At 48.8% G+C, this 13,931-nt stretch overlaps 1 protein-coding gene and 1 long non-coding RNA gene across 3 annotated transcripts in view; one reads left to right on the plus strand and one right to left on the minus strand.

Annotated features, from left to right (window-relative positions):
- The first annotated feature begins 857 nt into the window (after positions 1 to 857).
- The window catches only part of SERINC5 (serine incorporator 5), a 106,877-nt gene continuing 93,803 nt past the window's right edge, over positions 858 to 13,931 (plus strand). The window contains exon 1 of one of the 2 annotated variants that reach the window (XM_077866832.1): positions 858 to 1,039. In XM_077866832.1, the coding sequence (XP_077722958.1) occupies positions 1,013 to 1,039 (27 nt within the window). In that variant the 5' untranslated portion in view covers positions 858 to 1,012. Of the gene's footprint in view, positions 1,040 to 13,284; positions 13,378 to 13,931 lie in introns of those variants that run through there. The other variant, XM_077866841.1, reaches the window with a different exon arrangement.
- On the minus strand, positions 10,827 to 12,156 carry LOC144290274 (uncharacterized). The gene is made up of 3 exons (XR_013358034.1): positions 12,059 to 12,156; positions 11,724 to 11,893; positions 10,827 to 11,079 (listed from the first exon to the last, which is right to left on the minus strand). It is a non-coding gene; the product is annotated as an uncharacterized LOC144290274 (long non-coding RNA).

Below are 13,931 nucleotides of genomic sequence, written 5' to 3' on the forward strand. Positions count from 1 at the left end.
TGCGAAGCTTTGGGCAAGTTGTTGAGCGTGTCTGGGCTTCCGTGGCCTCACTTCTAAAATGGGTACTTTAAAGTTCTAATTTGAAGGGCTTGGCGCCAAGTTCTTACTAACAAACGCCTTGAAGTGGCCGCGAGGAGAGCAGATCTGGGTAGGGAGAACAGGGGGCGCTACCCTCTGCACGTCCTCTAGCGATTGTGGGGCCCCCTTTAAAGTGAGGCCCAGCCGTTTAGCGCCTGCCTTTGGCCCAGGGCGCGATCCTGGAGACTCGGGATCGAATCCCACATCGGGCTCCCGGTGCGTGGAGCCTGCTTCTCCCTCGGCCTATGTCTCTGCCTCTCTCTCTCTCTCTGTGACTATCATAAATAAAAAATAAATAAATAAATAAAGTGAGGTCGGGGTGGAAGGCAGCAAGGCCGCGCCTGGAAGACAGATCAGCTTCCAGGGAAGCGCTGCAAGGGCGCTCGCGAGGCCCCCCGAGGGCAGAGGGAAGCAGGGCGGAACAGCCCGGTGCCCGGGTCCCAGGGAGCCGAGGAGGGAGGTGAGGCGCCCCGTGCAGCTCTAGGCTCCCTGCAGCAGGCATCCAGCGGGTGCATCGGGCCGCGGGCGCCGGGGGCAGCGAGCGGGCGCGGCAGCACGGGAACGCGGGCCCCGCCCTCCGGTAAGTGAGCGCAGCCGCCGCGCCGCCTGACGCCAGCGGAAGGGCGGGCCCCGCGCGAGCCTGCTCGGCCGCCGGCGCCCGGGAGGGGGCGGGGCCTGCGGCGGCGCGGCCGGGCGGGGCGGGGCCTGCGGCTCGAGGGGCGGGGCCTGCGGCTCGAGGGGGCGGGGCTCGAGGGCGGGGCGGGGCTTGGCGGCGGTTGTTTGCTCCCAGGCGGCGGTGCCTGGCTTTCCAACCCGGCTGCTCGGCGTGGAGGAGCGGGCTGCTCCAGAAAGGGGAGATCGCGGCTGGAGGTGGCGCGAGGGCCGGAGGGCAGCGGGCCGCGGGCGAGGACGCCGGTGGTCGTCGGCCGCCGCGATGTCAGCGCGGTGCTGCGCGGGCCAGGTGAGCGCGGGGCCGGGCGCCCAGCACCGCCGGCTCCCCCGCGTGCGCACCCCGCATCCTTGGCTCCGAGGGGCCGGGCGTGGGTGCCGCGGCTGCCGCTGCGCCGTCTGCGTGGCTGCCTCGGGCCGGAGCGCGGCGCGCAGCCGTCGGGGGAGCCCGGTGCCTTGGCTGGGAGGGACGGGCGGCTGGAAAGCGCCGAGGAGACCCCGGGGTCCTCGGTCCGGTCCTCGGGGTTCGCCTAGGGCGGGGCAGGCGGGGCTCGGGCTCGGGCTCGGGCTCCCCAGGCTGCCGGGGGGTCTCGCCGGGGCGCTGAGCTCCGTGGTCCACCCGGCTCTGCCTCCCCGACGAGCCCGGAAAAGGACGTGCGTGCGGGCCGCGTCTCCTCTGTCGTGCGGCGGACGACACTCGGGTCCTCTGGCGCAGGCAGCTGCGCTGGGCGTCGTGCAGCCCCGAGTGTCGGCGCTGGGCCTGCGGGAGCGCCTCGAAACCCGGGTCGCGCGCCACGGGGGCGCCGGCGGGCGGCGGAGCCAGCCCCGCTTCCTGCGCTCGCGCTCGGAGCCTTCCGTCCCTCGCCTCGGCTCCGCGGGCCGCGGACGGCGAATACCTTGAACCGCGTCTGTCTCCTTGGGATGGGCGCCTCCTACTGGCCAGTAGCGCATCCGGGCGGAATTACTGGGCTTTAACTCTTTAGTGCTGATTAAGCAGAGTAAGCGACGAAAGGTAAAGCCTTCCCGACGTGGAGCCCCCTCCTCCCTATCCTCCCCACTCTGTACAGCGTCTCTTTTCCCTTTCTCTTTTTGTTTTTGCTTTTTTTTTTTTCTTTTTGAAGATTTTATTTATTTGAGAGCGAGCACGGCGGGGTTAGGGGCAGCGAGGGGGAGGGCGTGCAGGCTCCCCGTCGGCGAGCCGTGGGGCTGCACCGGGGCTCTAAGTTCATGACCTGAGCCGACGCGGAGCGCGGACGCTTAAGGCTCTGAGGCACCCAGTGCCCCTCTCTGCACAGCATTTCCGTACATAATTTTAATGGTGTGTTTTTTTTCCCCCAGTAACTCTCCCTCGGGAGCAGTCAGGTACTGGGATGTGCCTGGTTTCTAATGCGTTCAGTCTTGCGGCAATCGAGGCCGGTCCCTGCGTGATGCGGGGGGTTAAACTCTGAGAGTCTCTAACCCGCCGATTGTGTTGGCAGATAATCCGCCCCCCTTCCAGCGGCTGTGTGAAGTTCTCCTGGTTTTTGAGGTCTAATACTGTACTTGGCTTGCGTTCACGTTGACCTTTTCATACACGAGGAAATTGAAGTTTTTGTGAGTTTTTTTTTTTTTTTAATTCGCAAGTGGTCTCCATGTCCAACCCGAGGTTCAAACTCACTACCCCGAGACCGAGAGTCGCGTGCTCCACCGACTGAGCCAGCCCCTGAAAATTGAGGTTTTTAACTTGAGGTGTAATGACTTGCATTAAGTCAGGCAAGGAGGGAGAGAGGATGTTTATCACTTTACCAGGGCTTTTGGTACTAAGATGGACTAGAAAGGCTGTTTTCCGAATGTTCCCGATCTCAAAGCTTTGCAGATCTTTCATTGTTGTTTGAGATGCTTTCCAATTTGGTGCAGCACTTCCCATTATTTAGTAATTATAGATATTTAGGGGCATCTGCCCTCCCCTAGTCCCTTGAGGCCTTCTGTGACTCCAAGCAGCTAATTTAGGGCTTTGAAAATGATTACCGGTACTCAAGTGGTCTTGTAAAAGAATTATTGGTATGGTTGATATTTTGGCAGGATTTAATGACTTGTTTCTAAAATCCCCCTCTCAGGACTTTGGAAAGAACCAAATCCTGGCCATTCATCACAGGAAAGTTAACTTCTCCTTTCTCTGGGCTGCTTGAGGGAACACTGTGGTGGGTCTCAATGCAGTGAGGGGGTGATGACACTATGACGTCTTTCGGATGGGGCTACTAAGAAGTGTGTGCTAAAAACAACTCATAGCACCATCAGAAGCTAAGTCTGACAGTCCCTTTATTTAAACAATTTTAAAAAATTGGTAAGTAATTTTTCTATGCAACCAATCCTTTTTGTTTAATTTGAGCACCCATGAACTGTTTTATTCCCAGCATTTCTGAAATCAAATGTGTGGGTCCCCGCCCCCACGCCAACCAATTTCCCCAAGACACTAACTGGATTTACAATTCAATTCAATTATGACGCCACCTGGATTTACTATCCCACAGGTTAAGGGCTTAGTTGGATACAACTGCCTCTCGCCACACACTTCAGATGCCAGTCACAAGTCTCATGGACTTCCCATACTGAAGGAAAACCATATCTCTATTTCTGGTATCACGATATCACAACCCCTACTATGTGCCAGGAGCTAGAGATAGGGCAATGAGCCGGACAGACATCATCTCTTTCCTCAGTGGTCCGTCCAATTGTGCTTGTGTTCACAAGCATGTAAACAGTGAACTAGTACTGTAACAAGACCTGGTAGCAGAGTGGCTTTGGGTGGGTTGCTGCGGAAGCCTGTCTGAGAAGATGCTCCTGGAATCGAGACTGGAAATGATCAGGAAGGAGAGGCATGTCAAGGCATGTCCATGTCAAGGTCTGGGTAAGGAGCCTTGCAGGGTTTTTGAGGAACAGAAGGGGGTCCAGGGTAGCCGGAGTGTCATCAGTGGAGCAGATGAGGCAGAGGCAGGCGGGTCCAGAGGTGGCCAGAGACGGACTGACAGCCACGGGTGGAGTTGGGGCTTTGTGCCTGTTCCAGGGCAAGCTGTGGTTTGCTCCACACTTAGATCACTTTGGGAGCTGTGAAGACTCCACCGTCTCCGGGACTAGCGGAGGTAGGGAGAGCAGTCAGAGCTGTTCATTGAGTGGAATATTTTTTAACTGCCTCCTGTATGTGCAAGCAGGCTGTAGCAGTCAACAAAGATGCCCCCTGATGGAGCTTAACGCTTGGCCATCCGCTGTTGCTGTAGTGTGAGGAGGAGAGCATGTTTTACCTTAATGTAGGCTGTAGTGGTGTTCACAGTGGGAGGTTGTTGGCTTCTGGGGTAATTTTAGAGGTGAATTGGACTTTTGTGTGGATTGGAAGTGGGGTGTGGGAATGAGCGCTATGGCGGATTTGTCCCCAGCAACTGGATTGCTGATGGTGCCATTTACTAGGTGAGATGGGAGGCTTGAAGGGAGGAGGACATTTGGGAAATTAGTTTTCTTTAGGCTTTGTTACATTTGAGATGCCTATTATAAATTACATGCGTATGGAAAGTCACCAGTTGGATGTTTAAATGGGGAGAAACTTAGGGGTGCCTGGCTGGCTCAGTTGGTAGGGCATGTGACTTTTGATCTCAGTATTGAGTTCCAACCCCACGTTGAATGTAGAGATTACTTAGAAATAAAATCTGAAGAAAGTTGGGAGAAGTTTTAGGTTGGAGATAGAACTTTTTGGAACTTGAAGGACCATCAGGAGCAGTGTATAACCTAGAAAATAGCTCTGGACTCAGGTCTGGGTTTGAATTGGTAAATCTGGACGAGGGCTGGTGTGAATGTGCACATGTTACCTACCCTCTGTTAACCTCAGTTTTCCTTGACTGTAGAATGGGTGTGATAATACCTCCTGGGATTATTGTAAGGGTTATATGCGATCTAGACACACAGTCTCTAAGTACATAGTTTAGCACAGAGTAAGGAACCCCAAACTCTTAGTTTGTTACTAGCCAATACCCACCTGCACCTGGATAGTTCCCAGGTCATCTTATTTTTGCACCGACTCTGAAACACACTTAGATTTCACTTACGCTGTTGCTAATGGATGCTAATGGAAGGAGAGATTACAGGGGAGAGTGGTCACTCCACACTGTGCCGGGGCAGGTCCCTGAGGACTGGATGATGAGTAGAGCTGCCTTGCTCTCCTGGGAACGTACGACTTATTTAGGGGGGCAGTGTGGGGAAAGCTAGCTACAGAAAATGATAATACATACTGTCAGAAGTGAAATAAGATGTGTAATTGAAAAATCTAGACAGTGCTCACAGGGCAATTTGAGAATAAAGCTCGGCAGGGTTCACTCCAGGCAAGTATAGGCATTAATGATGGTAGTAACGATAGCTGAGGTGTATGTCATGCCCACGATGGGCTGCCTGTTTCTACCTGCATTAGAGCATACATTTTTCCACAACAACCTTAAGGGGTGATTAATGTTCTAATTGGCTTCCTTTTGCAGGGCAGACAACTGAGTACAGAGAAATAAATGAACTTGACTGATACTCCATGGTGGTGGAGCCAGGCCTCGATGCTGGTCCACCTGACTCAGGTTGGGCCTTTTAACTACCAGGCTGCCATTCCTTATTATTCTTATTATGTAGAAGTAATGAATACCTGTTGCTCATTATTGTTGCGTATGATGGGCCTCAGGCAGTTTTGAATACACAGCTGTTTTGATAGATACTGGTAGTTGCCAGTGGTTGTGGGTGGATAAGGTTTAGCCTTTTCCAGACCAAATTCTGCCGCACATGCTGACATTTATTGGCCAGGCGGGTACATAGCAGTCAGGCAGCCTGATCTGGGGCTTCATGATGTTCCGGCTCTTTGCTCTTCTTGGTGCACTGACATGGAGCTTGCGTGCTCACCCGAGGCAGAGGCAGCAGTGATCTAGTATGCAGGACCCTCACCCAGGCGGCCAAACCAGCAAGACCACGTGGGTGGATCACAGCCACGGGGCCATTCCTGGGATGCAGATTCACTATCCAGTGGTGGTTGGGCCAGTTCGTTTAAGAGCAAGAGTGCCCCGGCCAAGGTATTTCCAGCCAGTTCATAATAATTACTGTTTCCCCCAATGAAAGCCCATTTGTAATGTCTGTCCTGTTAACATAGTCATGAACACCACCCAGAACTAGCTGTGGTCAGAGACATACAGCTAGATGGTTTTTTTTTTTTTAATGATAGTCACACACAGAGAGAGAGAGGCAGAGACACAGGCAGAGGGAGAAGCAGGCTCCATGCACCAGGAGCCCAACGTGGGACTCAATCCGAGGTCTCCAGGATCGCGCCCTGGGCCAAAGGCAGACGCTAAACCACTGTGCCACTCAGGGATCCCCACAGCTAGATGTTGAAGCAGTGAAAACATTTTATTTTCTGTAACCACTGACACTAGGGGAAGAGCTGAGCTCTGTTCTCTTTTGCAGGTAGTTTTTTTTTTTTTTTTTTCCCAATATTCTATTTATTTATCCATGAGAGATGCAGAGGGAGAAGCAGGCTCCATGCAGGAAGCCCGATGCGGGACTCGATCCAGGGACTCCAGGATCACACCCTGGGCCTAAGGCCTCCGTGCTTAACCCTCCGTGCTTAACCGCTGAGCTACCCAAGGGTCCCTGCAGGGAGTTTTAAAGGGGGAATGAGGGAGTAGGGAGGAGTGAGTGGGGCCCAGTCGAGTTAGGGAAGGGAAAGTTACGGGAGGTGGTTAGTAGACTTGGGATTAGGCCCCTGTGTCTGCTAGTTGGCAAGTTAGGATTGTCCTTCCACTGACCTGGGGAGACAGACCCTGTCCTTCCTGATAATTACATTTCCAAGGAATGGCTTTTGGGTCCTTGAGAAAGACGCTCCAGAGTTGTAGGAAATACATACACATCTCAAAGGGACAGGAAGGATTCACAATTGTAAGCTCTCTTTGGTAAGAAAGGAAGGCCAGGGCCTATCTCAGGTGTTGGCTAGGACAGTTAATTTCTTTTGACTGCCCAGAGCTTTTCTAGATGAGAACTGAAGGGCAAAAGGCAGCTGGGCCATCCTCGGGATGCAGCCTTAGGTTGCCAGAAGCCCTGTTAGAGCTTGGTCAGATCTGTCCTGTAGGAGTTTGTGCAGAGTTGCTTTGTGTTGAGATTTCTTGGAGTTTTCACCATTATTTAAGCTGGTTAACAAAATCTGGGTTCATTGGAGTTAGAGGTGACCAAAGTCCATACAGGAGACCTAGAGTGTGGCCTCTGAGGAAGTGTTAGCTGGAATGGGTGTTCCTCATCAGGGCATCTGAAGTCCATGAAGACTTCTACAAAAAGTAAATAAGCTCAAGAAGCATTACCTTGGTAATGATCTTCCCCTTGCTTTGAGAGTTCTCTCCAAACGTGCACTTAGACCTGCCTAACCCCTAGTACTTGGTCATCTGATGGACAGGAATGGTTTCCTGGTTACTGTGTGTATGGGCTTCCTCTCTCCCCCTAGACAGAGCGTGTACTATTACCTCGCTGAACCCCCTATTGAGTGCTTTTGGTTACAAAACTCTCTCTCCCTACAGCTCATTGTTTATAGTGATTGGAAATGTTAGGTCCTCATTGTATCACGTGATGCTTCCACCCTTGGAAGGGATCCAGGCGCAAAAGTTCATTTTATCCATGACTGGTGTGGTTTTTTTTTTTTTTTTTTTTTTAACTTATTGGGTGTATTTGTGAAACACAGGGGGGAAAAACATCACACCAGAGAACCATATTTTGATATTTTAAAGTCCAGTCACCCATACTTAGTATATATGATTTTACTTTGTAAAATTCGATTATACTGTAGTGCTGTGGAATTATTGGGTGATCCTCCTCTTTTTGTGGAATTATTGGGTGATCAAGGGAGTGTTTTTTTTTTTTTTTTAAAGTAATCTCTTCTCCCAAAGTGGGGCTCAAATTCACAACCCTGAGGTCAAGAATTGCAGGTTCTACCAACTGAGCCAGCCAGGTGCCCCCTTGGTCAGGGAAGTTGTGTTTTTTGTTTTAAGATTTTTAAAAATTTATTTATTCATGAAAGACACAGAGAGAGGCAGAGGAAGAAGCAGCTCCCTGCAGAGAGCCCCATGTGGGACTCCATCTCTGGGCCAGGATCACACCCTGAGCCGAAGACAGACGCTCAACCACCCAGGCGTCCTGGTCAGGGAAGTTTTTAACAGACACAAATCACTCATTTGTAGCCATTAATATTTTCTGGGTTAACATTCAGGTGTAAGTATTCTTTTGCTTTCAAACATGATGAATTCTCCGGAGGTATTAAATAAAGTTAAACGAGTGAAAGTTAGTTAATAAGCATGTGTGTTAATAGGCTTGTGTTTCTATTTCTAAAAGACCAAAAATAGCAAAGAAAATCTGAATTATGCCCCCTTTTAATGCCGTCATTGACAGTATATTTCAGTCATTTCCAACATTTTCTTTGAGCTTTTTTTTGCCTTTATTTCTACAGATACTACCTCTCTCGATGGTGTTTGAGTCTGTTTCCCTGCTATATGAAGGTGCCCATCTCTGTTTCAGTTACATTAAGTGTGACTCCTGTCTTCTCACTAGGGTCAGCACTTTTATTTTTCTGTTCATTTTTGTAAAATGTAGGCAGAATGAGGTAAAGTGCCACCTGGTTGGCGTCCCACACTGACAAGGTGCTGACTGCCTAAGGTCGAACCGGTAGCTTATATCTTCACTGCTGAGCTCATACAGAAAAAGTGTTCGGAGATGTGCAGTTAGGCAAGCTTAGGTTGTTGGGAGGGGTTGGGGGGTGGCCTGTTACCTGTCTTAAAGCAGGGAAGAGGGTTGCCCAGGAGCTCAGCAGTTGAGCGTCTGCCTTTGGCCCAGGGCATGATCCTGGGGTCCTGGGATCGAGTCCCATGTCTGGCTCCCTGCATGGGGCCTGCTTCTCCCTCTGCCTCTCTCTCTCTCTCTCTCTCTCTGTGTCTCTCATGAATAAATAAATGTTAAAAAAAAATAAACAGTAAAGAGGGTGAAGGTGGCCATGTTGGTTGGAGAGTTAGGGTGAGGGGTGTTCACTCAGCCTTGTTTTCTTGGGCTGCTTTATAACTGATGTGGGCGAGCTGACAAGTAGCTTTGGGCTATGTGGGATGCCTTGGCTGGGAGAGCCAAGAGGGCCGACCTGTGGGGAGTGGAAGCAGTCTCACTGTCTCCACTAGAGAGACAATCTCTTCCCAGTGCTTGATTCGGCCCGGTTTTCTGTATAAATAACACCTCTAGGTTTCCCACAGCTTATTCAAGATCTGGGACTGAGTCAAGTATGAGACTTGGCAGCTTATCTTCCAGTGTCCCAGGTGTTTTCATGTGAGCTGCAAGGGTAGAGCAGGGAGGATGGCATTGTCCACTTACATTTCAGTTCACCTATGATAATTTGACATCAGAAAGGAGGACTTGGGTGCCTGGTGGCTCTGTCGGTTAAGCATCCAACTTTTTTTTTTTTTTTTTTTTAAGATTTTATTCATTTATTCATGAGAGACACACACAGAGGCAGAGACACAGGCAGAGGGAGAAGCAGGCTCCCTATGGGGAGCCTGATTGGGACTCGATCCCCTTACCCGGGATCAAGCCTTGAGCCCAAGGCAGATGCTCACCGCTGAGCCACCCAGGTGCCCCTAAGCATCCAACTCTTGATCTCAGCTCAGGTCTTGATCTCAGGGTTGTGAATGTGAATTCCACACTGGGTGTGGAGCCTACCAAAAAAAAGTCATCATGTAAGGTGGCATGTCTGCAGCATTAACCACTGGACACAGTTACATTTTAGCTTTTGAATTGTTCTCAATACCTGTATAGCTATAACAGTTGTTAAAAAAATTCAACTAAATTCTCAAGATCTAATTGGCTTTATTAATTGATTCATGAATCCAGCAGCATCCCATCTAGCACGCAGAGGAATGGTTTTTAAAGGTAAGGAGGGGGATCCCTGGGTGGCGCAGCGGTTTGGCGCCTGCCTTTGGCCCAGGGCGCGATCCTGGAGACCCGGGATCGAATCCCACTTCGGGCTCCCGGTGCATGGAGCCTGCTTCTCCCTCTGCCTGTGTCTCTGCCTCTCTCTCTCTCTCTCTCTTTGACTATCATAAATAAATTAAAAAAAAATTAAAGGTAAGGAGGGGTGGGAAAGGAATGGTTTTTAACGGTAGAGAAGGATTGGAAAAAATTACTAGCAAAGAATTCATTGTTTTAGGCAAGGTCACCCTCTTAAGGGGAGGAGGATGGCTGTATCAGTAAATTTCCTAGTGCTGATCAGGATAGTCCCGGGTCAATTGGTTAAAGGTTACATTTTTGGAGGGTTGAAATTGAAGTTAAGTTAGGTATTAGGTCTTTGTTTACTAATTTGGGATCTTCACTTAAGTGACACCATTTGGAGCTTGTGGTTTTCTTTTTAGCACTGGTAATAAGACCTTGTGTTCTGTGTGAGTCAAGCAGCATTGTCAGTGAAGTTTCATTACATTTTGTGGTTGGGGTTGAGATTGGAGCCTGACAACATTAATCAAGTTACTAATCTGAACCGCTGTGATTATCTTTGATAATCTTTGTTGATCAGGTTTTCCAAGTAGTCTAAAGTGAACCTTTGCAAGATTTCTGAACATAACATGGAAGTCAGCATAGCGTGTATAAGGAAATTCAAATAGTGGATTGATTTGATTACATAAAACATCTGTTTGAATTTTAAAGGAAACAGGATTTTACTTTGGCTTTTCTTCTGTAGTTTGCCTTCTGAGATTAAAATTGAGCTGATGTTTAAGGAAAGCAGCTGTTATGGAAAAAGAGTGGGTTTTTATCACAGAATAAGTTTTGAAACAACTTGCAGGTTTGAAGTAGGGTTGCAGTTTACAGTGATTTAAACAGCATTTCCCTCCTCATGAAAACTGTCTAGTCAAAACAAAAGTAAGAAAAACACATGCACACAACCCTTAAATCTTTTATGCAGCGATAACTAGGAGAGTTGGAAAATCAGACTTCTGTTTAAGTATCATTTTTATAAACTGGCCAACTATACTTTGAAACAAAGCCCACAAGGTTTTCATAGGATTTATTTTCCAGTTTTTTGTCCTTAAATTGTATCTCAGTAATTTCACAGAGGACTGAGTCCCCTAATGCTCTAATCCTTAGTGTGTGGTTCACCAAAAAAAAGGGAAGAATTCAGTCTTTTGTTGTTGACTCCATGCTCATTGAACTCCTCCAGTGGTGTTCTCAGAAACAATGGCAGTATTTTGTAACCATAGTAATGAAAATGTTCTCTGTAATAGGATTCTTTATCAGTATGAATTTTCTTCTGCTTTGGTAGCATTATTCCTGCTAAATAACAAAAGATTTAACCAAGTAAATTTTAAAGACCTAATTGGCTTTACTAATCGATTCATGAATTGGGCAGCATTCCAACTAGTAAGTAGAAGGGAGCTTCAAAGGTCTACAGAAAAGGAAGGGTGTTCTTCCCCCCCCCCCCCTTTTAATGTTTATTTATTAGAGAGAGAGAAAACACAGGGGGTAGGAGCAGAGAGAGAGTCTCAAGGAGACTCCACTTTGAGTGTGGAGCCCAATCTCATGTCCCTGAGACCAGGACCTGAGTGGAAACCAAAGTCAGACCCCAACCAAATGCACACCCAGACACCCCAAAAAAGGGTTTTCAGAAGAGGGAGAGGAGGAAAAGGAAATTATTGGCACAGAATCCATTGTTTTAGGCAAGGTTGCCTTCCTAAGGGGAACGGAAGGGAGAGGGGTCTATCATAGTATGGACCAGGAAATTCCATGTTGACTGGCTGAAAGTTCCATTTTCAGGGGTTGAAACTGCAGTTTGGTTAACCTAAGTGACACCATTTTGGGCCTGTGGTTTTCTTTTTAAAATTCCTAGGAATACTGGTGGCGACTTTGCTGTTTGGGGGAAAAAAAAAAAAAAAAAACTTACAACCCCCAAAGCAATATGTCAATTGATAAATACTCACTGGGTATCGAGCATATTATTAGTCCAAGGTGATAACTAGGCTTACTTTCATGCTTGGGAGCAACTATTGAATTGATGCTGGATATTCTTAGGATAACATCTCTCCTGGGGCAGAACTTCCACAAAGACCTGAACTGAGGTTTATGTATCTCAGCTTTGGACCTTTTATGCCTGTGAAAGGGGAGGAAACATCAAGTTCATCAGGGGCAACACTTCCCTAGGAGTAAATGAATCAACCCAGAGGTGCACCCGGGGTACTAGGTCCTCAGAAATGGACTCTTGTGGTTTCTGTGCAGCCCTGCGGTCACACAGTTTTTCCTAGGACAGAATTCTTACCATTTTTCAGCTTCTCAGAGGAATTTTAAGACCTCAAAAAGTCCCAGTGCAGAATGATAATGGAAAGACCAACAATGGAGACAGCTCCATTTAAAAGGCAGACATTCCGGGTGGGGGTAAGGGGGACTCCCAGCTGGCTCAGTCTCCTCATGAAGAGCCTCCGACTCTTCATCTCTGGGTTGTAAATTCAAGCCCCGCGTAGGGTGTAGAGATTACTTAAAATCTCTAAAACCAAACACAAAACATTAAAAGGCAGACACATTCCTGTAGCAAACCTAGAAAGAAAATGCAGTGATGGAGGGCACAGCCTTCTAATGGAGAGGGAAGAGTGTGGGGGTTTGGGGTGGGAGAGGTTTTGGCTTTGTCAGATGACACCCTACAGCCTAGAAGTTCGGAAGGGGGAATCCCAAGATTCCGGGGGGGGGGGGGGGGGGGGAGGGGGGAGTTTGACAGCCTTAGTTTGCAGGGAGCAGAAGCTATGGTGCTGTGGGTTAGAGAGTGTTGGGGAGCTAAGGAACTGAAGCCAGAGAGGGGAGGTCGGTGACTAGTAGGAGATGTGGGGTTTCAGCGGTGAAACCAATGTGGTTTGGGGGTAGTGAAAAACAAAATTTAGCTGAATAAAATTAAAGATCTAATTAGCCTTATTAAACGATTCACAAATACGGGGCACCTGGCTGGCTCAGACGGCGGAGCATTTGACTCTTGATTTCGGATTGTGGGTCCAAGCCCCACTTTGGATGTAGAGATTATTTAAAAATAAAATTTTGAAAGCCCCCAATTCATGAATCGAGCAGCATCTCATCTAGCAAGTAGAAAGGAGCTTCAAGAAGTTTTAGGAAATAGGAGGTTTTTAAATGGAAGGAGAGTGGGGCAAGGAAGTTATTAGTCAAAAGCCGGGGCGGGGGGGGGGGGGGGTGACACCTGGGTGGCTCAGTGGTTGAGCGTCTGCCTTTGGCTCAGGTTGTGATCCTGGGTCCTAGGATCGAGCCAGCCCTGCGTTGGGCTCCTTGCGGGAAGCCTGCTTCTCCCTCTGCCTGTGTTTCTGCCTCTCTCTCTCTCTCTCTCTCTCTCTCTCTCTCTCATCTCTCATGAATAAATAAATCTTAAAGAAAAAAAAAAGGGATTGTTTCAGGCAAGGTCACTTTCCCTTAGTGGGAAGAACAAGGAGTCTTTTTTTTTTTTTCCAAGGAGTCTTAACATATAGGTTTTTTCATCTTCCTTTGCAGGGGGTGGAGAGGGCCCATGTGACACATGACCTCAGTGGTGCTGACTGCAAAGTTCTTGATGGTTAAGACTGTGTTTCTTGAGGGAGATGGAAGGTGAGGAGAACTACATTTCAGGGAGAAAGTAGAGCTGCAATTAAGTTAGGCATTAAGCCCTGGGTTGCTTGCTTGGCCTGGCATCCATGACTCCCTTGTGGGCCTGTGGTTGATTTTAGAGAGGGATCTGAACAGGTTGCCCTTGTGAAGGAGGAGTAGGTTCCAACCTGAACCAACCTGGGGCTGGCCCTTGGTATGCATGGTGAAGAGGCTTGGACACCTTCTGTGTCCAGATTGCAGGATGCTGAAGCTCATTTACTCTACATTCTGTAAGCTGCCGAAATTTAGTCTCGCAGTTGCCTCCGTCCCCTTGGTTTTTCTCTTCCTCCTCCTTTAACCCCTTTCCCCCATGTTTTTCTGTTTATATTTGTTTGATCCTTTGGGATTTTATTCTTTGGAAAATCCTGGAGTCTGGCTCTGGAAAGATCAGATTTTGCCGTTGTGGTGATTTTTGAAGTAGATCGTGGAATCAGAGAAACTTTTGCAAGAGACTTCAAAAGGCCTCCCTTTTAATTCTGCATGTGAAGCTTAGCTGTCTTTTTTTAAATGTCCCC

The sequence above is a fragment of the Canis aureus genome, chromosome 2 (genome assembly GCF_053574225.1).
Source record: "Canis aureus isolate CA01 chromosome 2, VMU_Caureus_v.1.0, whole genome shotgun sequence".
Taxonomy (NCBI): domain Eukaryota; kingdom Metazoa; phylum Chordata; class Mammalia; order Carnivora; family Canidae; genus Canis; species Canis aureus.